Raw genomic sequence first — 24505 nt, 5'->3', positions numbered from 1 at the left:
AGAAAACCATAATTCAAAAAGACACATGCACCCCAGTGTTCACTGCAGCACTATTTACAATAGCCAGGTCATGGAAGCAACCTAAATGCCCATCGACAGACGAATGGATAAAGAAGATGTGGCACAGATATGCAATGGAATATTACTCAGCCATAAAAAGGAATGAAACTGGGTCATTTGTAGAAACGTGGATGGATCTAGAGACTGTCATACAGAGTGAAGTAAGTCAGAAAGAGAAAAATAAATATCGTATATTAATGCATATATGTGGAACCTAGAAAAATGGTACAGATGAACTGGTTTGCAGGGCAGAAATAGAGACACAGATGTAGAGAACAAACATATGGACACCAAGGGGGGAAAGTGGCGGGGGTGGTGCTGATGGTGGGATGAATTGGGAGATTGGGATTGACATGTATACACTAATATGTATAAAATGGATAACTATTAAGAACCTGCTGTATAAAAAATAAAATAAAATTCAAAAATTCAAAAAAAAAATTATTAAAAAAAAAACCGAATCCACCTTCCAATGCAGGGGATGCGGGTTCGATCCCTGGTTGGGGAGTTAAGATCCCACATGCTGCAGGGCAACTGAGCCCTCGCGCCACAACTAGAGAGCCCGCGCACCACAACGAAGATCCCGAGTGCTGCAACTAAGACCTGACGCAGCCAAAAATAAATAAATAAAATAAATAAATATTTAAAAAAAGAAAACTTAAAACAAATGAAAATAAATAAAAAGTAAGGAAGAAAGGAAAGAAAGAAACCGCATACACACACATCGGAAACTTGGAGAAAGAAAGGGATGGAGATGGTTGAAAATCTTTACTCCTGACACAGTGTGTTTAGAACTGTGGGTTGTCACGTGACCCATTACTAAGTGATGACATTGATTTGATGGGTCAAGACCAGCATAAAAGAGGGAGGGGAGTATTCCTTGGCAGTCCAGTGGTTAGGGCTCCATGCTTCTACTGCAGAGGGCACGGGTTCAATCCCTGGTCGGGGAACTAAGATCCTGCATGCTGCGCAGTGCAGCCAAAAAAACAAAAACAAAAAAAGAAAGAGGGAGGGAAGGAGGAAGTATGAGAGACAGGAAAGAAAGAAAAAAAGAAAACAATAGAAAATATCAGAGGGCATTGAACACAGTAAGTAAATTCAAGAAGTTTTGTTCTATTGCTCTGTGTCTCTTTATTTACATACAAATCCATATATGTGAACCAGATGGCTCTATAAGGTGAATTTATAACTGTGGGTCACTGTTGAAAAGCACTGTCCTAATAAATTCAAATTGTCTTACTTGCTAATTCCTATAGACTGTAAATTAGATTTTTAGCAATTTACTCACCATTAAATTTTTTTTTTTTTTTTTACTTTTATTTGCATTTATTTTTTGCAGCATTTATTCCCGGGCCATAAGTTTTTGTTTCTTCAGTTTCTTCTGGGATATGTTTTTCTTCTGGGCAACCTCCTCTTCTGGTTTAGGAACAATCTGTTCTTTTTCAGTAAGGATCATCTCAATGTGGCAGGGAGAGCTCATGTATGGGTTGATCCCACCATGAACTCTGTAAGTCCTGTGCCACATCTTGGGGGCTTTGTTCACCTGGATATGCTCAATGACCAGAGAATCTACATCTAAGCCCTTAAGTTCAGCATTACTCTCTGCATTTTTGAGCGTGTGCAGTGAAAATTCAGCACTCTTTTTGGGCCACCGACCCCGCATCCAGCCCCACTGTTTGGCCTGGGCACACCTACCAACTCCACCATTTTAACGACGGAATGGCACACATTGCTTCTTTAAAGTGACATCCTTCAGATACTTGGTGGCTTTTGGATATGCATACCCTTAATGGCCTGGGCAGTTTCACGAGTGTTCTTAAGGTGAACACGAAGATTTGAATCTCTTGACTTGCATGATTTTGTGGGGTTTTCTGGGTCAAGTGAATAGTGAACCATTATTAGAGGTCACCTCAGGCCGCTTACCGGAAAGGAAAAAGCACTCACCATTAAATTTTATTACACCAAAATAATTTTGGAGGTCCCATGGATCATAAGATTTCCATGAGGTTTTACCAATATAGAGTAATTTGAGTGTGTAATGCCAATCATGAAAAAAAAAAATCATAATTACATTACAACTGATTTTGGAAAGGGGCAAAGCAAAGGCTTTGTAACAAGCAGTTCCACTAATACATTTAAATAAGATTCCATGCAGAGAAAGATCACCAGAAACTCACATGCCATGCAATAAGAGTACACGTTCTAGGGGGTATCTGCCCTTATTACCACTCAGAGTAGAAAATAAGCACAGGGACAAGTTTCTGGGTGAACTATCTGAACAAAACAAACAGAAGTCGTTTGACTCCAGCACATTCCTATGGTGAGCGAAGAGCAGAGTGTATCAGAACTGGAGACCCCCCATAACTCTCACTAGTCAGCCTCATTAATAAAAACATTTCAGTTTCTACCAAGCATGTTAGAAGCACTGCCATCAATACAAACATTTTTGGCTAAGTTGCTTGAATAAAAAATTAAGTTAGAGTCCCAGCAGAGGGCAACATTCCTCACTCCCAGAGACCTTGGACACACAATCCAACACAAAGCATGACACAAGCACCAAAGAGAAGGTTCTTAGATATCCCCACACTGGTGTCCTGTCAACTCAGTGCTCCAATTAATTCCACAAATGCTGCCAAGGCACGATGGGCTGGCTGCATTTGCTGCTGCTGATAAAATCTCTGCTCAGCTGTCTAGGAGTATCAAGAAATCTTTAAATCTGTGCTACTTGGCACTGGTGTCTGGCTGACACCGTTACCAGTTCTCCGAGGCTCATCTTCCAACCATATGTGAACTCTGCTGCACAGCTCAGGCTCTGCAGTGCCAGCATCTCTCCTGGATCCGATCTGTGCATTTCATTCTACCACTAGCACCCTTAGGCTCAAGCGGGAATGCCCAAATCTCTTGGCTGGAGAGTCTGACTGATCGAAAGGAGGCTGATGTAAGGTTACGGATGTGTCCATGCCCAGTGACATCTTGGGGACTGGGTCACCGTGGAGACGCTCCAAGTCCTGAGTTTTCCTCCGGACTCCAAATCCAAGAGCAGTCACTGAATTCAGTTCAACGAATGATGAGTGGCTAAATGGTGCGCAGTCAGCTAAGTGGAACACCAAGAAAGCAGCATGCCTTCAGAGGAGTAGGGAGTTGAGGAATAATGTGGCATCAAGGGCAGACCATGGAAAAGGGCTCCTAGGGGGCTGGCATCACCACCCACCTCCAAATAATCGAGACGGGGTGATGCTTTTCATTTTTAACAGAATGTTTATCTTCATCATCATCATCATTAAATGACCAGATGTAGCTAGCAATAAGGAATTGAAGAGCTCTCTACCACACAGAGTCAGTAAACAAACATTACTGAGTGCCCAACATCTGTCAGGCACTATGCAAAGCCCTGGGGACACAGGGAACAAGCCTGTCTCTGCCCTCATGGCTTTTATCCTTTGGGTCATCCTTTATACTGCTGACACTGTGTGGTGAGGATGGAGAATGTGTTATCATGCCTGAAAAAATAAGAATCGGGGGAGATAAAGCAACTTATAGGAAGGGAGAAGAGAAAGACCATAGGGATGGCGAACTATCAGGGCAGGGCATCCTCAGAGGCTCCTTACAGCATCTTACAAATACCCCACAGTGCTCAGGGCCACCAGTGTCTTAAGTGCACAGTTCCAAATCAAGCAGGCTTGGTAGTGCTAGCTTCTCTGAGCCTCATTAAAATGGGAATGGTCACAGTACCTATCTGCTAGGGCTGCTGTGGAAATGACAACGAATCTCCAGCTGGGACCATAGTGAATGACACCTAGGAGGTGTTCAGTACATTTGCACTGAGCGAATGAGATGGCAGTTCCATTCTCCAATTGAAAACCAAACTGCAATGACACTTTAGGATTAAAAACAAACATAGAAACAAAGAACCCCAGGACAACAAGGCTAACTTCTGCCTGGCACAGGGCTCTTGAATATCACCCCCACTTCCATGAACAAAAAGATGATTAGCAATAAAAACGCTGGCTACTCACCTCCCACATCTGCTGTATCTGGCTATCATGCCTTTCCCAGCAGAGGCGCCAAATATGTCTTTATACAGCCTTTTGTTAGATTTTTTGAGGGAGGTTTTATTTTTCTTCTAAGCATTGTACTAAATGTCACTCATAAGCAGGCCGTCAGCACTGATGGGAGTTTGAATGTGACAGACCTTTAGCATCAGGGCCACCGCTCAAATCCTCCCCCCTCGCCCTCATTCCCCTTCCTTGGGGTCAAAGGAGAAGATGGAAGGTGCTCAGAATCAAGGGCGCTCAGGCCGGGGGCGTCCAGGAGGGCATGAGGTGGCCTCTCTTGGCACTTCCATGCCATTTTCCTTCTGATAAACATGGAGGGAGGCAGCTGAATACTGACCGTAAGGGGTAGTAGTTGGAGATGGGGGTTGGGGAGCGGTAAATAAACATTTTTGAAGGCTGATGTAGGGCAGGCCCCGTGCTGGGCTCCTTCCAGGGGTTGTCTCGATCCACACAAGGAACCAGTGAGGAAGCAGTGTCACCCCTCATCACAGTGGAGGGACCTGAGTTTGGGAGGTCACGGAATTGGCCAAAGGCTCCGTGGTCAACTCCCCCTTATCTGACTCCAGTCTCCATTCATTCTGGAACTGACCATTCCTACGGGCTGGTCCTACGGGATCAGAGAAGGTGGGGCTCACCTCCTGGATACGGAGCGGGGAGCTGAGTTTTCCCAGTCACTCCTGACACCTCACACCAGGAACAAGGCTGCCCCACTGGCATGCTGGCACTTGACTTTAACTTATGTCTGAGCTGGCTCTTCTCTCTGGGGGAGATATTAATTCTCTCATCACTGTTATACGGATTAAATGAAACAAGAAAAGGAGTGGGGTTATTTGTCAGGTAGGGAGTCAACAGCTGTTAACGTACATGCTTTCCACTTTTTTGGATTATTGCTTGTTTCAGCCTCCGTTCCTCCGTCTTACCCTGTGATGAAAGTGCTTAAGATAGTCGTATATACTCCCTGCTTCCACTCTCCCACCTCCTCCTTCCCCACCACACATGTAAGACGGATCAGAGAAAACCCAGGGAGAGAAAGATAAAGGGCTATCCACTCTAAATTAGGACTAGTACCATTTTGAAAAATCAACACATGCTATAATTTCATAAAACCAGTGGATTGTTCTAAAGCCCCCAGGGTTCTGAGGCTACTGATTTACTGACACATCAGCTTATACAAACATTTAAAAGGAAGCACTGCCTTGACTTCACATGTCACCATTCTACAAGGAGCTCAAGAATTTCAAAAGGTTTATACTTACATATATATATTTTTTTACAGAACAGGAAGGGGAGCAGGGCTATCAACCTCACATTATCTACACTAAGGGAAATGAACAAAGCTAACAGCACTCCCAAAATAAAACCCAGGACTTAAAGTGTCTTTTCTACTCCAAAATCTAATGGGTTACAGCTGCCTGCTGTATCCAATCCACTGAAAAGTAAACATAGGGGACTTCCCTGGTGGCGCAGTGGCTGGGAGTCCGTCTGCCAATGCAGGGAACACAGGTGGGATCCTGGTCCAGGAGGATCCCACGTGCCGCGGAGCGGCTGAGCCCGTGCGCCACAACTACTGAAGCCCATGCTCTGCAGCAGGGGAGGCCACCGCAATGAGAGGCCTGCACACCGTGATGAGGGGTGGCCCCCGCTCACCACAACTGGAGAGGGCCCACGTGCAGCAACGAAGACCCAACGCAGCCAAAAATAAATAAGTAAAATAAATAAATTTTAAAAAGAAGGTAAACATAGATGACCAATTAGAATATGTAAATTGGACAAGTCATATTAGAAATAGTCAAATATACATTGGTTCCCTTTTCTCCAAACATGTCAGAATTCCTGGATGCTCCGGCCAGACAAAGCTTATTGCCTCACCAGATCTAGAAGAGCATCTGCAACCTTCAAATCATTTCTCTGATGCTCAGGGAAATCCTTCCACTGTGAACCTCAACGGACCTTTCCCCAATGCAGGACCTTTCCTGACTTGCTTCATACACTGAAGGATTCAACTAAAACACAAATCATAAGAACCTTCTCCTTCCCCTTCTATCCCCAGAAGACGAAGATGCTCCCTTCTCTACGATGCCAATAAAATGTGTTGGATGAAAGGATGAAGAGTGACAACATTTGTGCAATGAGGCAATGGGGCCACCTTGGGCTGTCCACAAAGGCCACAAACCAGCCGACACGTGATCAGAATTCCTTCTTGATGCAAGGGCTGGCTGTTCCTTGCTGTGGTGAATTGTTTATAAAAATGGCCATCAGAGTTCCCCTGTCCTTGTGTGGAAATCTCTTTGCAACGTGACTTTGTTGCTCCCACCATCGGGGGGGGGGGGGTGTCTATTTTTCCACCCCTTGATCTAGATTTGGCCATATGACTGGCTTTGACTGGTGGCCCATGAGCAAATGTGTCGCAAGCAGAGGCATCAAAAGTGTTTGCTCCCCAGAGTTTGCCCTCCTCGCTCCTCCTTGGAAATCTTCCAGGCATATGAGTAAGCTTGGACTAGCCTCCTCCTCGTAGGGGGTGAGGAAGTGCATAAAGGGAAGCTGGAGTCACCCCACCAGCCCAGGTGAGGCCCAGATACGGGAGTGAGGTCCTCCCTTACCGTCTGGCCCCAGCCACATCAGGCCAAACCAGAGGAACCGCCAGCTGACTCACAGAACTGAACAAAACAGTGGTTATTTTAAGGCGGCTAAGTTTTGGGATGGTTTGTCACAGCAAAGGTGAACCAATACACTCAACTTTGTGCTCCATTTCTTGAACTCAAGCTTCACTTGTAAACGTGAAAGAGTTTGCAGAATTGATCATAAGCAGAATTTAATGTGACACACAGACGATGTTTCCTGGAGTTCCTTCAGGGACATACCATAGTGCTTCTCAAACTTCTCAACCCTTTCAGAATAACCTCGAGGAGCCTAACCCCTAGAATCACTCACAGAAGGGCACGAGGTTTATGGATATGGATACGGATGGTCCCTGTGGCACTATATGTAATGACATAAAAGTTCCTATACACCAATCGTTAGGGAAAAGGATAATAAATTATGGTTTAAAATAAAGCATTTTTTAAAAAGCAGATGGGTAAAAAGGTTTTTCAAACAAGCTATTGCACTAACCATCTTGTAGCTTCATTGGCCACAGCAGGCATCTCTCCAGTCAGGAATCTGAGTTTTCATCTACAATCAATACTTACTGCACTGGAAACTGCCGTCCACACATGAAACTTTCCCTAGAGTCCCAAGGTATGCAGCAAGTGGCTGGTTTAGGCAGCCAGAGTCAAGGGTGGGGTATTTTTAATTAATCCTTCATAAGAAAATGCTCATACAGGTATAAGAAAATTCAACTTTTTTCCTGGGTATTATGGATTTTCTAAAATGTATTGCTGGAGTACTCATGATAGTCAAAAAGTGGAAACAACCCAAATGTCCATCAACTGATGAATGATAAACAAAATGTGATATATTCACACCATGAAATATTATTTGGCCATAAAAAGGAATGAAGAACTGATACATGCTTCAGCAAGGATGAACTTTAAAAACATTATGCTAAGTAAAAGAAGCCAGATACAAAAGGCCACACAGTCTATGATTCCATTTATATGAAATGTCCAGAATAGGCAAATCCATAGAGACAGAAAGCAGATCAGTGGTTGCCAGGAGCTAGAGGAGCGGTGGATGGGGAGTGACTGCTTAACTGGGTACAAGATTTCTTTGTGGGGTGATGAAAATGTTCTAAAATTTATCATAGTAATGGTTGTACAACTCTCCGAATATACTAAAAACCACTGACTTGAACAATTTAAACTGGTGAATTGTATAGTATGTGAATTATATCTCAATAGAGCTGTTTGGAAAAAAATTCCAAATAAATAAATAAATGAATGTATCCCTCAATGTTCCATGATGTGGCATGCAAATCAGTCCTCATTATAATGTAATATTAACTTGCACATTGAAATCCTGGTGAAAATCTTAATCTCATCACTTTACTAAATCTCTAAAACCTATCAATTCCCAATTTATTTAGATCTGGGGTAGCATCTAATAGAGGAGAATTAAAACAAACCAGTAATAACCCAGAGTCCCAGGCTGATACCCCATGGTGTACTGGCTAATGATGATGAGCTCTGAAACGTGGGCTCTATTGAACAGACATGCAGAAGCTGAAATGCCTATCTGGGTCCCTCACAGAGCACGCGCGCATGTGTGTGTGTGAGTGGTGAGTAGCTGCGTTGGAGAGCTTGGGAAAATATTCTTCTAAGAGTTTAAGTACTGTAATCTGCCCGTCTGAGAGGCTCTGTGGACCAGGCATTCTGGGCCAGACACCTCATCTCCCAAACTCCCCTCCGTCCTCAGTCTTAACTGTTTTGTGTACCTGTCTTGTCTCCCATCTGGACTCCAGGCTACTAGAGGGGACCACTATGTCCAGTTCCATTTTCTCTCTCTCTCAGAACTTAGCAAAGTTCAATATAATCAGCAGGGGATTAAGAAATAAAGCAAATTCATAAAATAGGTAGGTTAGGGGTCACGGCCATGTTATAAAATAACTGGTCTCTTTATAAAAAGATTCATTGAACAAGCTCCCCTAATAGATGGATCTGATTTAGGAAAAGATCTGCTAAGCCTCACCTTCTCCAGGAATCTAGGTAAGGTGTGCGCTATGTGAAATGTGGTAGGCTTTCACTAACAGTCCTTGCCATCAACAAGTTCCTGCTTTCCCTGTGAGCCCTCACCTCGGGAATCAGCCGCCGCCTCTTCACGCTTGGGACGGAGTCCGGCGGGCCCTCGCCGCCCAGCTGCTTTCTCTTGCTGGAGTCCTGGAGGCCAGTGAAGACGCTGTCCAGAGCGTGCTTCTCGGAGGACCTGGAATTCACTGAGCAGTCCAGGGCCGCATCTTCGGCCTCTGTCTCCACTTTCACAGTGTTATTTTTTAGAACTGTGGCAGAGAAGAAATAGGGCTCAGCGGGGAGACCACCTGGCGGCGCTGGGATTAGCAGGGTCCCCTGAGCGGCAGGTTGTATGCGGCTGCCCTTTGATACTATCACTCAGATAACAATATCTGAGTAACAGATCACAATAAAACTGGCTTTCCAATCAAGCAATCTGTATCTCACCACACTAGTGCTATACAATGATACCATGTTCCAAGCACATTTTGTTCAAAACAGCTTTTAAAGTCTTTTCTCAGGGGAGGGAGAGGAGATGGAAGGAGAGAAACTACTCTTTTAAATGATGCTTTTAAAAAAGTAACTCTGGAAAGATACATAAAATACCACAGGTGTGAGTGGAGAAGGATGGGAATCAGGGGTGAGAGGAGACTTTTCTTGATTTTTCATCAGGTATCTTTTAATATTTTTGAACCATGTAAATGTATCTAAAAAAAATATTAAGTTAAAATATTTTTTAAAAAGAGGCTTTTCTTTTTTTACCTTCTTCTACATCTTCACTGAATTCAGTTGCATTCATCTTCTATTCCACTAAATGAAAAGACAAAGACAAAGTCTTGATTTATTGTTCGTTTTTTAAAATTTTACCCACCCATAAGAAATTCCCTTTCCCTCCCAACCCTGGCTCCCGGTAATAGAAGGTTAAGCCGATGCGACTCTGCAACATCAAGGAAAACTTCATCCTCTTGTTGGCAGTTGCTCAGAAACAGCCAGGCCTCCTGTGTGCTTCTCCAAGACTTTATGTGGGCAGAATGCATCTTAAAGCATCAACTGAGAACCACTTACAGAACGAAAGGAACATATCTGAGAAAATCAAGTCTTACAAAAGACCTCAGTTTGGATGATCTGTTAGTCCCTGCCTTAAACATTCTAGCCACAAATTGAAAAGGCTGACAAAGGTCCACAGGAGGCTGTGGACCCTGTGGACCCTGTGGACCCCGTGAACCCGAGCTAAGGTCTTAGGTGGTCCAAAAAGACCTGTGCTGTCCATGACGGTAGCCACTAGTCACCCATGGCTCCCGAGCACTTGGAATGTGGCCAGTGCAAATGGAGACATGCTGTAAGTTTAAGATACATGCTGGATTTCAAAGACTCAGCATAGTAAAAAGAATGTGAAATATCTCATTAATAATATATTGATTACATGTTAAAATGATAATATTTCAGATCTATTGGGCTAAATAAAACATTAGAATTAATTTCACTTTTTTTTTAATGTGGCTGCTAGAAAATTTTAAATTACATATGTGGCTTGCATTATATTTTTATTGGATGGTGCTGGTCTCGCCCTTCCTTCAGAAGCAATGAAGAGAAACAGGCACTGTGGGTTCTTAAAGCTCCCGAGCCATACGATCTGGTCCAAACCACTCTTTTTATTGATGAGGGAACGTGGCAGGAGGCAGTGGCGGCACCCAGTATGGGCTGCAGGGTCTGGGGCAGAGCCAGCCCCCGACTCTCGCTGCCCCAGCCGAAATGCAGTGGACACCATGGCTAAAAGCACCATTACGTCTTGGAGGGCCTCCAGATTACATAACAGCACGTCCGTAACTAGGACAAAGTATAAATGAGGCAGTAACATGGCAGAAGAACACACATGACAGCCTCTAGTGTTGGCATTGAGGAGCTGTGATTCCCACAGCTGGTGAAGCTGCCTGCAAACCCTGAGTGCCCATTCTGCTTACGGGTCAGAGGGGGCAGGCTCTGGGGTATCTTTATGAAATTTCTATAAGGAGGAGGGATGCCATCCACAAAGTTCAGTAAACCATTCACGGAGCAGCTGTGGAATGGTGTGTGGTCCCGTTTTAGACGGATGGATGGGGAGAGAGCAAGACTGTGTCTAGGTGATCTGTGCACAGGATAATAACTTCAAAACTCACTAATAGGAGGGAGGGAGATGCAAGAGGGAAGAGATATGGGGACATATGCATATGTATAACTGATTCACTTTGTTATAAAGCAGAAACTAACACACCATTGTAAAGCAATTATACTCTAATAAAGATGTTAAAAAAAAAAAAAACAACTCACTAATACAGCAACACTCATATAGTGCTATGACGTATGGCACTATTCTCAGTCGGTCACAGTTACTTCATGACAGGCACAATTGTTTTCATCCCTGTATTACTAATTTTCAAAGGAATGAATAAGAAATTTTAAGATTTATTTGAAACTGAGATTAATTCCTACTTACTAAACTATCTCCTGTCTGAAAAACATAACATGCAGGTGAGACTGAGTGAAAATAAACAGTAAGTCAACTTCAAGGGGCCAAGAACTATTTTACCAGAGGTGAATTTCAGCAAAGACAATTTCCATTGTATTTCAAGGAAAGAAATCTCACGTTTGGGTGTCTCTGAGGGGAGGGAGTCCCAGGCAGGTTAGGTGAGCACCAGTACTCTTTTCAGACAGCAAGGTTGGCCAACGCTGGGCAGAAACTCAGGCCTGATTCGCAGCCCAGACAGGGGGCTTCTCAAGGAGACGCAGGTGAGCCTCCCGCCGGGTGAAGGCCAGGGGTGCCATCTGCCCCGGGAGGCCCTGCCGCACCGTCGCATAAGCCGTCTCCTCAAGTGAGAAGCTGCAGAACAGCTGAGGAGGAACGAGTACAGGGTTGCTGGAGAGGGTATGGTGTACTGAACAAATTACATTCCGAAGAGAAAAGGTGGGAAAGGGAGGAGACGGCACGTGGTTAATTTGGGGGGAAAAAAGGGTCACGGTGAAAAGCCACAAAGCCTCTGGCTAAGTGGAAAGCATGAAAACGACGAGGGAATCCTAGAGGAAAAGAAAACAGGAGTCGATGAGAAAACCCAGCACAGAACCACGGGCACTGAGCAAGGAGGGTCCGCTTGTCTAACACTCCATTTCTGGGAGCGAGGCGCGGGAAGGCGACTCGGTGCGCCGAAGCGTTTTCGCCGAACCACCACCAAGTGACCCTAGTGCAGGCAATCTTAGCACCTGAATTCTGAGCTCGCCCCGATTCTCGCGTCATAAAACGATGAGCGAAGGGCGCACACCCGAGCCACCTGCGGGTGGGAGGAGAGCCGGAGGGGGCTGGGCAGCCTCACGGAAGGGGCGGCGGCTTCCTGGGCGTCCAGGGCGCCCAGAGTGCATCTGCCTTGGGAAACATTTCCGTGTCCATTTATAGACCAGCGACAGACGCTAGATTGGCACAGAAGGAACCCAGAACGCAGTGTGGTGCGCCCTTTCCCTCCTAGCCGGCGAACAAGCCACGCTCATTGGGAAGCCGGGGAGTTTCCCGTTTGCAAGACCTGGAAAGCCAAGTGCCTGCGGCTCGTGTGGGGCGGAGCGAGGTGAGGGTCCCCGTTAACACCCGCGGCCTGCGCACTTGGGGCCCGGCCCTGGCTGCCCACTTCGTGTGCGCCTTCATCTTACCCTGAGCTATTTCAATCCCAACTGAATAAAAAAACTGAGGGCGTACACCTTAAATATTTACAATTTTTGTCAATTATACCTCAGTGAAGCTGGAAAATTATTTTTATATCATTTTGATTACAGAAATAAGATGTTTGACTACTGGAAGGGGGAGGAAGGGAACAGAGGGCAGGCACCTACCTGACCAGTATAACACAGCTGTTTGGTGGCAGAACTAGGATTCAAACCAAATCTGTGTGTATCTCCCGTCAGCCACCAGGAGAGGGAATAACAGAATCCTCATTCTTCTGTTAAGGTTCTTCTCATGAACACAGAGGCCAGTTTCCAGCCTTGGATCTCTCTGACCACTAGCAGCTGGAAATCTCCTTTCATCTCCGTATCACTAGCAGGAAAATGAGGCTGCTCTGTGCTTATATAGAGTCCACTTCGCAATACAGATGTTGCTACAAGAGGGATGGGATGTGTGGGTCCCTTGCCAGCATCCCGAGCTGACGTAGACACAGCACATCAACACCGCCCGAGCTGGGTAGAAAGGGGACGGGTATCACACGTTGCTACCTCCGTTTCCTGGTCATCTGCCCAGATGAAGGTCACAAGGTTGTTCATCCTGGGCGGACACTAAAAACCCGGATGCCAAGCATGCCGCAGAAATTCCTTTCGCTTACACAACTATAGGTTATGTAGGAGCTACCAACTCTGCAGCACCCGCCCGCTGGGCTGCTAGGATTACAATCTCCTTTGCCTGCAGGACTTTGTAGAATTTCTCATTTTAACATTCTCTCCTTCTCAAAACCCTCTTATTCCTCTCACCACGAATCTCGAATTGTGAGACAGTCTAACTATGCATCCACATGTTCCTGAAAATCAGCTTTTCCCCAGGGGGTGCCTGTTCCATGTCCCTGACCAATCCCAAGGGAAGATTTAAACGAGTGAAAGGGACGCGTGTCAAGGAGACACATGTAGCTTGCCGCTGCCTCTAGTTAAAACACACAGCTTCTAAGACATGGGTGACCTATGGGAGGGTAACTCTCAAACAGGACCAATCTCCAGTGGTTAATCCAATAAGTGAAAATGCTTTTTTGTTTGTTTTGAACCCAAATAGCCTAGGAAGCATCAGGCAAAGTGACTGTCAGCGGTAAAGAAAGGTTTTAAATATCGCAGAGCTCGTAGGAGCATATATCATTTTATTATAATACCTAATAGTCTCTATCTTTCTTCACAGGGCGAGATGACAGTGTTCGATTTTCCATGCAGGGCACATGCGTGGGGTGGGGGGGGAAGCAGCTATCAGAAAACCTTCAGTTTTTACCAAAAGTGCAAAAGGAACGGTAATCCCAAATGTTTAAGATGCTTTAGACACTCAAACATCAAATTACAAGGATAAGTTGCTTAAATTGGCTACATAAATGCAGGACCTGGCAGGGCCACCTCAGGGCCTCCTGCTGCAGCAGTGGCTGGATCTGCCTCCTGCATTTCAGTGCGCCTGGCCCACAGCGGGAAGCAGGGGCGAAGCAAGACAAGGGGCAGGCAGAGTGGTGAGAACCGGTCACCGGTGCTTCGAAAGAACCAGTTCTAAGAGATGCCACAAAGAAGTGGAAAAGCTGAAGACTGACAAATTATGGATCAACTTAGAGAGTTCATTTTAAGAAGGGAAGATGCTTAAAGTCTCCTGTTCTTTTGACTGGATGGGCATGCATCTGACAATTCCAAAGGTATAAAAGGATATTTGGTTAAAAAGCCCACTGTCGGGGGCTTCCCTGGTGGCGCAGTGGTTGAGAATCTGCCTGCTTAATGCAGGGGACACGGGTTCGAGCCCTGGTCTGGGAAGATCCCACATGCCGCGGAGCAACTAGGCCCGTGAGCCACAACTACTGAGCCTGCGTGTCTGGAGCCTGTGCTCCACAACAAGAGAGGCCGCGATAGTGAGAGGCCCGCGCACTGTGATGAAGAGCGGCCCCCGCTTGCCGCAACTAGAGCAAGCCCTCGCACAGAAACGAAGACCCAACACAGCCAAAAATAAATAAATAAATAAATAAATATTTAAAAAAAAAAAAAAAAGCCCACTGTCCTCCAGTCACTGGGTTACACTCTTGGTGGCAACCTCGTCGGTTTTCCTGAGTCCTTCCGCAGACACTCTGCCGGAGGTCCTCAAAGTGCGACATGAATGCAGTGCGCTGCCTGCACAGACTGCACGTCTCTCCCCAACTCCAGCACGAGTGGAGTCAAGTTGGTAGCTTGAAATTGGCACACCATGGAAACTGACACTTTTACAAATCAGTCCTGTTCCAGGCTTTGTTTTTTTCTTTCTTTTTTCTTTTTGGAGACCCAGTTTACTAGTACAGCCAAGGCCCTTTCGGGGGGGGTCCATGAGATCAAAATTATTTTCATAATAAAACTGAGATGCTGTTGCCTCCTTCTTTTCACAGGTGTGCAGGAGAGTTTTCCAGAGACTACATGATACTTCATTTTGCAAAGATTGAATACAGAGGCAGATAGGAAAATTCAGCTGTCTTCTATTAAGTCAGATATCAGAGATATTTGCAAAAATGTAAACAATACCACTTTTTTCACTTCTTTGGAAAAATATCTTTTTCATAAAAATATCATTGACATTAACTTGTAATATATTTATTTTGGTTATTTTTCAATGAATTGGTAAATAAATATTTAAACGTTTTTTCTTTTTCTGTTTTAGTTTCTACCATGGTAAATACTGACAGGAACCCATATAAACAAAAGCTATTTGGGGTCCTCAGTACTTTTTAAGGGTAGAAAGGGATCTTGAGACTAAAAGGTTTAAGATCCTTGCTCCTTGCTTCTTTTGCTTAATGTATCATGGAAATTTCGGTATCACTTCTGTTTTTTAGTGTAAGTTCCCCCAGAAGTAGATTTCGAGACAAGGATTTGGAGTAGTCCCTTTGGGAGGAGACAGAGAAGGGCTGAAAACCAGTAAGGGGGCCTGTTAATGGGCATCCGATGGGAGAGTCCCTGGCTGAGGTCAGCCCTGAGGGTGCTAATGGAGGTGTCCAACACGGGTGTGGTGGGAGCAGAGGGACACCCCAGCTCACCTGGGCAACCCCTGGAAGGCAGAAACCCTGCCGTGCCGTTCCCTTCCAACTCCTCGCCACACTGCCCAGTGCTTTTGCACACTTGACGGAGACTCAATGCAAACAACAGCCTACACTATGGAAGATGCTGTGCTAAGAGCTCTACTAAGTGTAATTAACCTAACAATCCTAGGAGGTGGAAACTCTTCTTAGTCTCATTTTACAAGTGAGGAAACCGAGGCAGAGTTTTAGAGCCAAACGGAACCTCAGAAGTCATCTCCTTGTATAGGTGTGAGACCCGAGGCTCAGAGAGGTTAGTAACATGCTCGAGACCATACACTGGGAGTATGGTCTCCCTGTGTATGGTCTCCCTCCCTCTCCAGGAGGCCCCCGGTCTCCCTGCCCTGTGCTTTGGTGGCTACACTTCCCACTGTGTGACGGGGAACTGTTGGTGCCGGTGGGGTGACTGTCCTCTGTGCAGAGGGGATCGATCGGCTGTATAGCTTATTTACAGGGATTGAAACCAACACAGGGTAGAGATGGGAGGACCTGGAGGATGAAGACAGAACTCTGGGAATTTTTGTTGGAGGAGAGGATGGGTAAACACTAGAAGATAACAGTAACAGGAAGGAAAGAGCAGTCAGAACCTCAAGGTTAGAAGATATTACACTAAGGTTTCTATAACAACTGTAACTCACATCTAATAAACACAGGCCGCATGCCACAGCTGTGCAGACCACCAGTGCTTACAATTTTGTGATCTGGATACAAATAATATTAAATTCTGACATATTATCTACAAGATTTTTTTCCTTTAGGGTAAGAAATAACATTAAAGCAAATTCTAGGGGAAAATATTTGCTCTGGAAATAACGCTGTCAATGTGTAAATGGGCATATCTTGATCTTCTTCATCACTTTCAGCTTATAAAGACCTATAGACAAATCTTTCTGTCACTTAGAGCCTCATACACTTGAAAATTATGATACAAATGAGCAAAGGCCAGAAGGGCAAAGAACCTGGGCCAGGGGGTCTTTTACTTCGAATTGATCTTAGGTTAAACACAGGCAGGAACTCTAGGGTCAAGCTGAGGGTGGAAATCCTGGTGCAGAGTAAGCCCTCTGTAACCATCAGTCACTATTAATTACTGATAAATTCCACAAAAAGCTGCAGAGAAGATGGAAGGGACAACAAACTCAATGTGACCTGGATTGAGATCACCTTTGATCACTATTGTTATTTCCAATATACAAAGTTAGAAAGTCAACTTCTACACATTTTTCTCAACACACGACTTCAAAACCTCTATTGACAGAAAGAGCCGAACATTAAATTATGTGTAAAGATTCAAAATCAATTGTTCATTACAGGGCCACCCAGTCAATAACAATGTACTTCAAAGTTCATGGGGGATATGTTGACAATGTAATTGAAAAATGCCATAAAGCAGACAGAAGAAAACATGCCAAAATGTTAATTACCTCCAATTAGGATGATTATGGATGATTTTTCTTCTTTAGTTTCCTCTACTTTCCAAATATTCTACAGTGAGCATGCAATTCTTTGAAAATGAGACTTTTTTAAAATGAAAAAATAAGAAGTTTAGCAATCTTTCCTGCTAGCCAGGTCATATTCTAAGTTATACCCATAAATAGCAACAAGCTAAGAATGTAAACTCAAATCATTTAAGTATTTAAAATACTGATGCTGGGACTTCCCTGGTGGTCCAGTGGTTAAGAATCCGCCTTCCAATGCAGGGGACTCGGGTTCGATCCCTGGTCGGGGAACTAAGATCCCACATGCCGCGTGGCAACTAAGCCCGTGCGCCACAACCACTGAGCCCGCACGGGGTGACGAAGAGCCTGTGTGCTGCAACGAAAGATCTCGCATGTTGCAGCGAAGATCCTGCGTGCTGCAACTAAGACCCGACGCAGCCGAATAAATAAAATAAACTAAAAAAAAAAAAAAGAAAAGAAAAATAGACTGACTGTCCAGGAGCTTCTTGGGACCTCCAGGGCATCAGACTAGGAGGATATTTTAAAATACTGATGCTCTAAGAAACAATATATAACTGACAAACTAGTGCAGACCTTTCATTTCATAACTGTCTCTGAATTATTGCCTCTGAAGGTGTAAAACGCTCCTCAGTATGGGGTGACGGGGAGATCAGAAAAAATTCTCAGTTCACAAGCCAAGGTGTGAACAAAAAGGTGAAAAGATCAGCTTTGAACACTAAGGAAATGCCATTTCCTGGTGGGTGTATTATAGGCCCCATTAGTGCATTGCCTGATACTTGGAGTGTTTTTTGAAATAAGTCAAATGTCATGGGAGAAAAAAAAAAAAAAACCAAACCAGGACCAAGTCTCCTGGATTAGGGATCCAAGCTGAGCGCTAAAGCCAGGTCATTTAGAGAGTCTGTGGCTGGCTGGAGAAAACAAATGGGCTGGAGAGCAGCTTAGCAATTCTCTAGGCTGGACTTGCTGGGTTCCTGCATTCTGGATGACGGACGGTGCTTTCTTTGGGGTTCTCTCATGTCTGTGTCTGAGCACCCTGGGAGACTTCTGACCCGAACCTGGAGCCCTCCTTCCCTGATTCCTCAAAACCGGACAAAGCTGGGCAAATCAGGGGCCTGCTCTAGGGGCCCTGGCTCCAGGGTGAAGCAGCAGGATGCAGTGGGGAGAGGGGAGGGGAGGTCTGGGGAGCTGAGGAGTGGCTGGGCCACAGAAAAAGGAAGGAGTGTCCTGAGGTCACCAGCTCAAAGTACGTAATAAGGAGTCACGCGAGAATCTGACTGGGGGGTTGGGAGAGCCTGTCTTTGTCAGGAGCTGGAGGCTAGACCACGGTAAGGCAAGCAGGGGGCACCTGGCATGGCAAACCCCTCTGCCCGCACAGGATCATTGGGCTCTTCCCTAAGTGCCCCACAGGTTTCCAAAGAAAAATGTCCTCTAGCGGCGCCCACAGGGGGCTGGGAGTGGCCTGGGGTGCCTCTGCATTGAGTTCTTTTAGGAGAATCTAGCCCAGGCTAATCAGAGGCGCTAGAGGCTTGCGGCTGCCCGAGTCTCACAGGACAAGCAGCAGGCTCAGAAATGGGAAGTACTTGGGCTTCCTGAAACCTCAACATTCAAATCCCAGGCGGCTGACTCAGGACTCTGCCCTACCACATCGGAAATGTCCACGGGACTTAGGACTCCCCCGCACGATGAGGTCGGGTCCAAAGACCTGGCCCAGCAGCCCGACCTCAGGCCGCATTGGGGCAAATCCTCACGACCTCCACTCCTGTTTCCAGATGTAAAGCGAGGCGGACTCGCACCACCTGAGGGTCCCCTTGAGAACGTGAGCCCCAGAGCCCCAGAATAGGAATGCTCGGAGCCTGAGACCCCCGGGATGGTGGCTGTGCCGCCCTGCCACATACAAAAGGTAAAACACGGAGATCAGGCCCAGACCATTTTAAAGGTGATATTAATAAAATACATGCAAGGATTTAAACAGTTTAACTAAGACCTAACTAAACCTTACTTCATCTTGCCAAGCCATGTGATCTGACTTCATGAAGCCTCCCCACCGCAGGTTATACTGATTTTTAAAAACTAAACATAGAAAAGGAGGACAGCAGCTGACATTCATGCAGTGCTGCCTCTGAGGTCTAAGTGTTTTACACGTTCACCGGTGCAGTCCTCACAACAGTCCTCCTAGTTTGCAGACAGAGAAGCAGGGGGGCGGCGGGCTGTGCCTCGCTTGGGGTGGGTGCTGCGGAGAGCAAGAAGAGGGAAAGAGGCAGGTGGACTCGGGGTGGTGGCCTCATTCCAGCCTTCCAAGAAGAGCTGGGACCGAAGCGGGGTGGACCATCCCCGCTCTGCCTTCCCCCTTCCCTGCGGAGCACACAGTTGTAGGCTGGGCTCAGATGCAGGAGCAAGTCAACAGGCCAGGTGGGCCTTCGGATCACGAAGGTACAGCTGATTTGGATGAAAATGGAATTCCCTACTAAACTTTAGGGGCAGAAAGACCTGTGTTCTATCTAATCCTGGCTTCACCTACGTTTAGCTTCTAATCCTGGGCAAGTGGCTTACCCAGCCAAGCCTTGGTGCTTTCTTCTGTAAAAGGAGCTGCACACACTACCTTTCCTTCTAGAGACTCTGTGAAAACTACAAAGGAGAAAGTGCCTGGCACACAGCACTCAGTAAACGTTACTTATTATAAAGCCGTTTTTTTTTTTAAAGATGTTTAAAGTGCATCTTAACGGTGAACAGTTTTAAAAACTAAAATAAAATGGTTTAAAACTTTTAAAAGGTTTTGTAACGTTTCTTTCAAATGAAAGAAAAAAGAAACGTTAAACTGGAAGGGGTGAAATCAAAATGCTCTCCCTAAGGACGGGAAGAATGTTCCCATGCCATCCACTCTTGCTGGGCTCCGTCTCTGGGTCTGCAGGAACGGCTGGGAGCCTTGGGGATCTCAGAACCCGGCCCTCTTGGCTGTGGCATCCAGCCCATGGGACTTGCAGGACATGTTTGCAATTTGTTTTTATTTTTAGACACATCTTCAAATAAAGTTTGAAAAATACCAGTCCTCACAAAACCAGGGCAATGCTCCCCTGAGTTTCCTAAAGCTGTAATTGTCGCTGCCTTCCTCATTCAGAGAACAGCCTTATCTTTCAGCGAGAGCAGCGAAGGACAATCACACAGCCCCGCCTGCCTGCGATGCGGCGTCTCACCCTTCGGAGACTGCATTTTCTGAATGTGACTAAATGTGATGTCTTCCTCAGCTAAGGGCTTCTACTTATTAAGCCCTCCCTGGCCTCACGAAGGACTGGCTACCTCCTTCGACATCAATGGTAGGAAGAGGCAGACTCTGCTTTTAACTTTAACCATGGAACCCAGAAGCTGGGGTCAAGGAGAAAAGCAGGGCCAGCATATCCCAGCAGCCACCCATGTGACTGATTGGACAATGGTGACTAATTTTCCTAGGAGGTATAAGCAGAGTTTCCTCTGTACTTCCCACTTTTACAAATGTGTTGTCTTGTGACCACATGAGCTAACTCGAGTTGGGGCATAGTCGTGTGTAAGCTACCCCCCTCCACATCCCCAGCCTTCCCCCGTCAATTTACTAGCTCAGTGCTCAAACCAACAGCCCCTGGCAAACAAGGAAAGACCAACATGTGATTTATTCAACTGAGCATTCAATGCCTTTACAGATACTGTGTCTCACTGGGCAGTGATAACTGATAACTGATAATCAGACAAGAGGAGAGGAGAGGCGGCCGTTAGTAGAGAACAAAAACCTAAAAGTGCTGATTTTAAATAGTCAGCCTTCCAAATCTGTGGGTTCGAAATCCGAGGATATGAAGGACTCGCTGTAAGGGACTTGAGCATCTGTGGATTTTGGTATCTGAAGGGGGTCCTGGATCCAATCCCCCACAAATATTGAGGGATGTCCGTACATGTGTTTCAAGTTGAATTAAAAATAGAGGAAGGGCATGTTACCAGGTGAGCTGCTGAGAAAAACTCAGCTCTAAAACGATAGTTTGTAAAAAGTCTGATCATTCAGGGACTAACATGCCAGGCATTAATGCCACTCCAAATGAAATCACACCTCTCCTGTTGACACACTGAAGGCTTGATGCCAGCGTGGAGAGCCCTTAGCTTGGCATGTGCGGGTCATGTGTGGCAGCTCGTTCCAGAAACTACAAGAGCCTGGGCTGAAATAATGTTGCAAGAGATACTGGAATATCAGACGGGGGAGAAGAGCCATTGTCCAATGTGAAGTGGGAAAGAAACAGCAAGAGCAAGGTGATGCTCACAAAGCACATAAAATATCCCTTTTGGGATCATGTTTTGTGTGTGTGTGTGTGTGTGTGTGTGTGTGTGTCACTTCAATTTCTATTTTTTTAAAATTACCATACAGTAAAATTTACTTTCTGGAGGGAGGGGGTGTAGTTCTATGAAAGGTAACACAGGTATACATCCCTGTAGCCACCATCAAGAGGATACAGAAAAGTTCCATCACCCCAAAGACTGATTCTACAAATAATTCCCCCAAACTTGCTTTAGCCAATAATAGGCACAATGAATAACAGGAGAGGAACCATAATTTGTCATCAAAATTAAGTGCCAGGAAAAACAAAAACATTACACCCCAACCTCCCATACACTAACACCAAATTATTTTTGCTGGTTAGCTAGCAACCTTCATGTGTCTCTACGTTATAAAATTTGAGGTCTTTAAAAGACAGATCCCCCAATTTTTCACCATGGTGTCAATACAATTCATAAAAAGCATGTGGTTTCTTTCCCTGTTGCTTCAGGGGCTTTCTAAACAGCTCTCCTGCTGGACTGTCCCGCCTGTGGCAGGTGGGACAGTCCAGCAGGAGATTAAATTTTCACCTACTCAAACTTCTGTCAGGGTTGATTCCAGTTTTTTTCTTCCTAATTATTAGACATTCTACTCCTCTTTTGCTCATCTATGAGATACTTAGGAGCCCAGAAGTTTGGAAGAGGGTAAAGAAAATGTGTCCATGTGGTACCTTTAACAGATTATTGGGATGCTGGCCATCTTGTCTACTAGGTAGTAAGTGGTCTCTCTTCTATTACTAGTGCTTTGTACGTGGTGGGGGAAGGCAAGAACATAACACTTTTCTGTTAAATCGCTTCAACAAGGACATGGCCTCTACGGTAAAACCCACGTTCAGTGGTGGAGTGTTTATGTGACAGATTTTAAAGGTTCTGGTTTTTCCATGAATTTCACTTCAAGGGCCATGCACACGCCAGCTAGCCCACTAGCAGGAACAGGATGCACTGGCCCCACTTTCTTCTGTAATCCAAGAAGCTCTCCGTTCATTCAGCAAAAATTTATTGAGCACCTACTAAGTTATCAGACACTGGGTTAATGGCTCGGGATGTAAAACTGTGAAGATACAAAATCTCAGCAAATCTCAGTACTGAGGGTGAAGGAAGCTGACAGGGTCCTGTACGGCGACATGAAACTGGAAATTAGGAATGGATGGTTAAAAAAACAAACAAAAACAACAACAAAAACCCCAGAAAAACTGAGGGGGGCGGGTTTGGGAGTGTGGATAACAAAAGAATCTCCTTCGTCTCTGTTCCTCTGGGCCCATCCCGAGCCAGCCCCAGCCCGAGAACTCACTTCCTAGCCTCAGTTTCCCGAAGCCGCAGCTTTCGGGCACTCTACGCGTTGCCCCGAGGCACGGGGAACAGTTAAAAAGTTACAAAAATTACTTTTAAGAAGGTGAAGTTGACACCGAAGTGCTTAGCCCTGTTCCGCACATCCTTGCCTGGTTGGCATCTGCGTGTAAAATTCTTCCGGACGGGCCACCTGAGCACTCAAAAGTCCTTTACCTCTGCAAAAAACACCTTGGAAAAAAAACTGTGTCGACACGCAAGGCCCTCACGCGCGTTGCAGAACAACTCACCGGCGCGGCGAGGACCAAGGCTGCGTGGGAACTCACGTTTGCGAGAAAGAGGGGGCGGTCACGAGGGGCGGCGGGCGCCTCGGCTCCGGCTCGGCGGCCGGCCGGGAAGGCCTCGCGCCTGCCGGGCGCCCGCCTCTAGCTCCCGGGCAGCGGGAACCGCGAACCGCGAACCGCGCTGTGGATGGCCGGGGAGGGAGCGCTGCGCCCCCTGGCGGCGGGGCCCGTCCCTGTCCGCTCCCGGCCGCGGCCGCCGCCGCCGCCGCCGCCGCCGCCGCCGCCGCCGCCGCCGCCGCCGCCGCGGGCCTGCCTCGCTCCATTTGCTGACTCCGGCGGCAGCGTCCCTCCGAGCGGCAGCTTCTCGGGCCTCCCGCTCCCCGCTCGGCATCTCCCTCCAGTCCCCGCCCCCTGCTCCTGCTCTGACACCCCCTTCTGCACGCCGAGCCGTCCCCAGCCGCAGCCCGGCCGAACGCCAGCGCCGAGTCCACCGCGGGCTTCGCAGAGCCTTCCGGCGGCTCCGGCCGCTCCATCGCGGCGCCCGGCGGGGGTGCGGGGCCGGCGCGCGGCGCGAGTGGGGCGGCGGCGCGGACTGTTCCACTACGCGTCCCCCCCCCCCGCCCCCGCGCAGCGCGCGTGCTCCCCGGAACGACATGGAGCCGCCGCGTTCCGAGCGGGCACAAAGGAGCGCGCGGCACAATGGGCGCGGCGAGCCCGTGGGCACCGGGCGCCCGCTCCGGCGTCTCGGCCCTGCGCGGGGGTGGGCGCTCCTCCCGGCGAGCGCGCTCCGGGCAGCCCCCCTGCGCGTCTCCTCCCTTGCTCCCGCCCCCACCCCAGCATGGATGTTGCAGCCACTCTCCCGTCCGTCTGCTCCGGAGCCGCCGCCGCCGCCGCCGCCGCCGCCACCGCGCGGCCGGCTTGAACCGCCCCGCACTTACCTGGGACACGAGTTCTGTACTTTGCAGAGCGGGCCCGCACCGAGTTGGGGCGCCACGTGGGGGTTGGGGGGAGCGCGGGGCTGGGGAGTGGGGGCCGCGCGCGGAGGGCCAGGCCGGGGCGGCCCGGGGAGTTGCTGGGGGCAGCGGGCGGTCGCCGTGTATTTTCCCCTCTCTTTGTGTGTGTCCGTGCGCTGCGCTCTCGCGTGACGTGACGGGACTCCGTGTGTCATTTCCGCACAAGGACACAGGAGCCCCCGCTGCAGTGGAACCACAACCCCTCCGCCCCCACCCCCGGCCCGCCCCTCCCCCTCAGCGGGGCACACGCGGGACCGGCGGCGGCGCTCGGGCGTGAACGGCCGCGGCAGGGAGCTGGGGCGCGCACTCCGGGGACCCGGGCTGCCCGGCGCGCTCATCCGGTACCGCGCGGCTCCACGTGGGCCCGCGCCCGCTGCCCGGGGCGGGGAGCGGCGGCCGCGCACCCACGGTGAGCCGGGCCAGCGCTGGCTAACAATGTACCCTGCACACCGTGTGTTCTCCCCATCGCCAGTCATTTCTCTAAAACGTGGTTTCTTAGATACGAGGAGTTTGACCTGAAAAGCCTCTTTTTCTACTTTTTTTTTTTTTTTCCTCCGCGGATCGGCGACTGTACTGG

The 24505-nt window shown here is 47.5% G+C and overlaps 1 protein-coding gene across 2 annotated transcripts in view; it reads right to left on the bottom strand.

Moving 5' to 3' along the window:
* BEND3 (BEN domain containing 3) overlaps positions 1-24015 on the bottom strand; it is a 35174-nt gene extending 11159 nt beyond the window's left edge. The window contains exons 1-3 of one of the 2 annotated variants that reach the window (XM_068551550.1): positions 23854-24015; positions 9542-9589; positions 8846-9048 (exon numbers count right to left, since the gene is read on the bottom strand). In XM_068551550.1, the coding sequence (XP_068407651.1) occupies positions 8846-9048; positions 9542-9578 (240 nt within the window). In that variant the 5' untranslated portion in view covers positions 9579-9589; positions 23854-24015. Of the gene's footprint in view, positions 1-8845; positions 9049-9541; positions 9590-11402; positions 11617-23853 lie in introns of those variants that run through there. The other variant, XM_068551551.1, reaches the window with a different exon arrangement.
* Positions 24016-24505: the final 490 nt, after the last annotated feature.

The sequence above is a fragment of the Eschrichtius robustus genome, chromosome 9 (assembly GCF_028021215.1).
Source record: "Eschrichtius robustus isolate mEscRob2 chromosome 9, mEscRob2.pri, whole genome shotgun sequence".
Taxonomy (NCBI): Eukaryota; Metazoa; Chordata; class Mammalia; order Artiodactyla; family Eschrichtiidae; genus Eschrichtius; species Eschrichtius robustus.
This window is presented reverse-complemented; position numbering and strand designations above follow the sequence as displayed.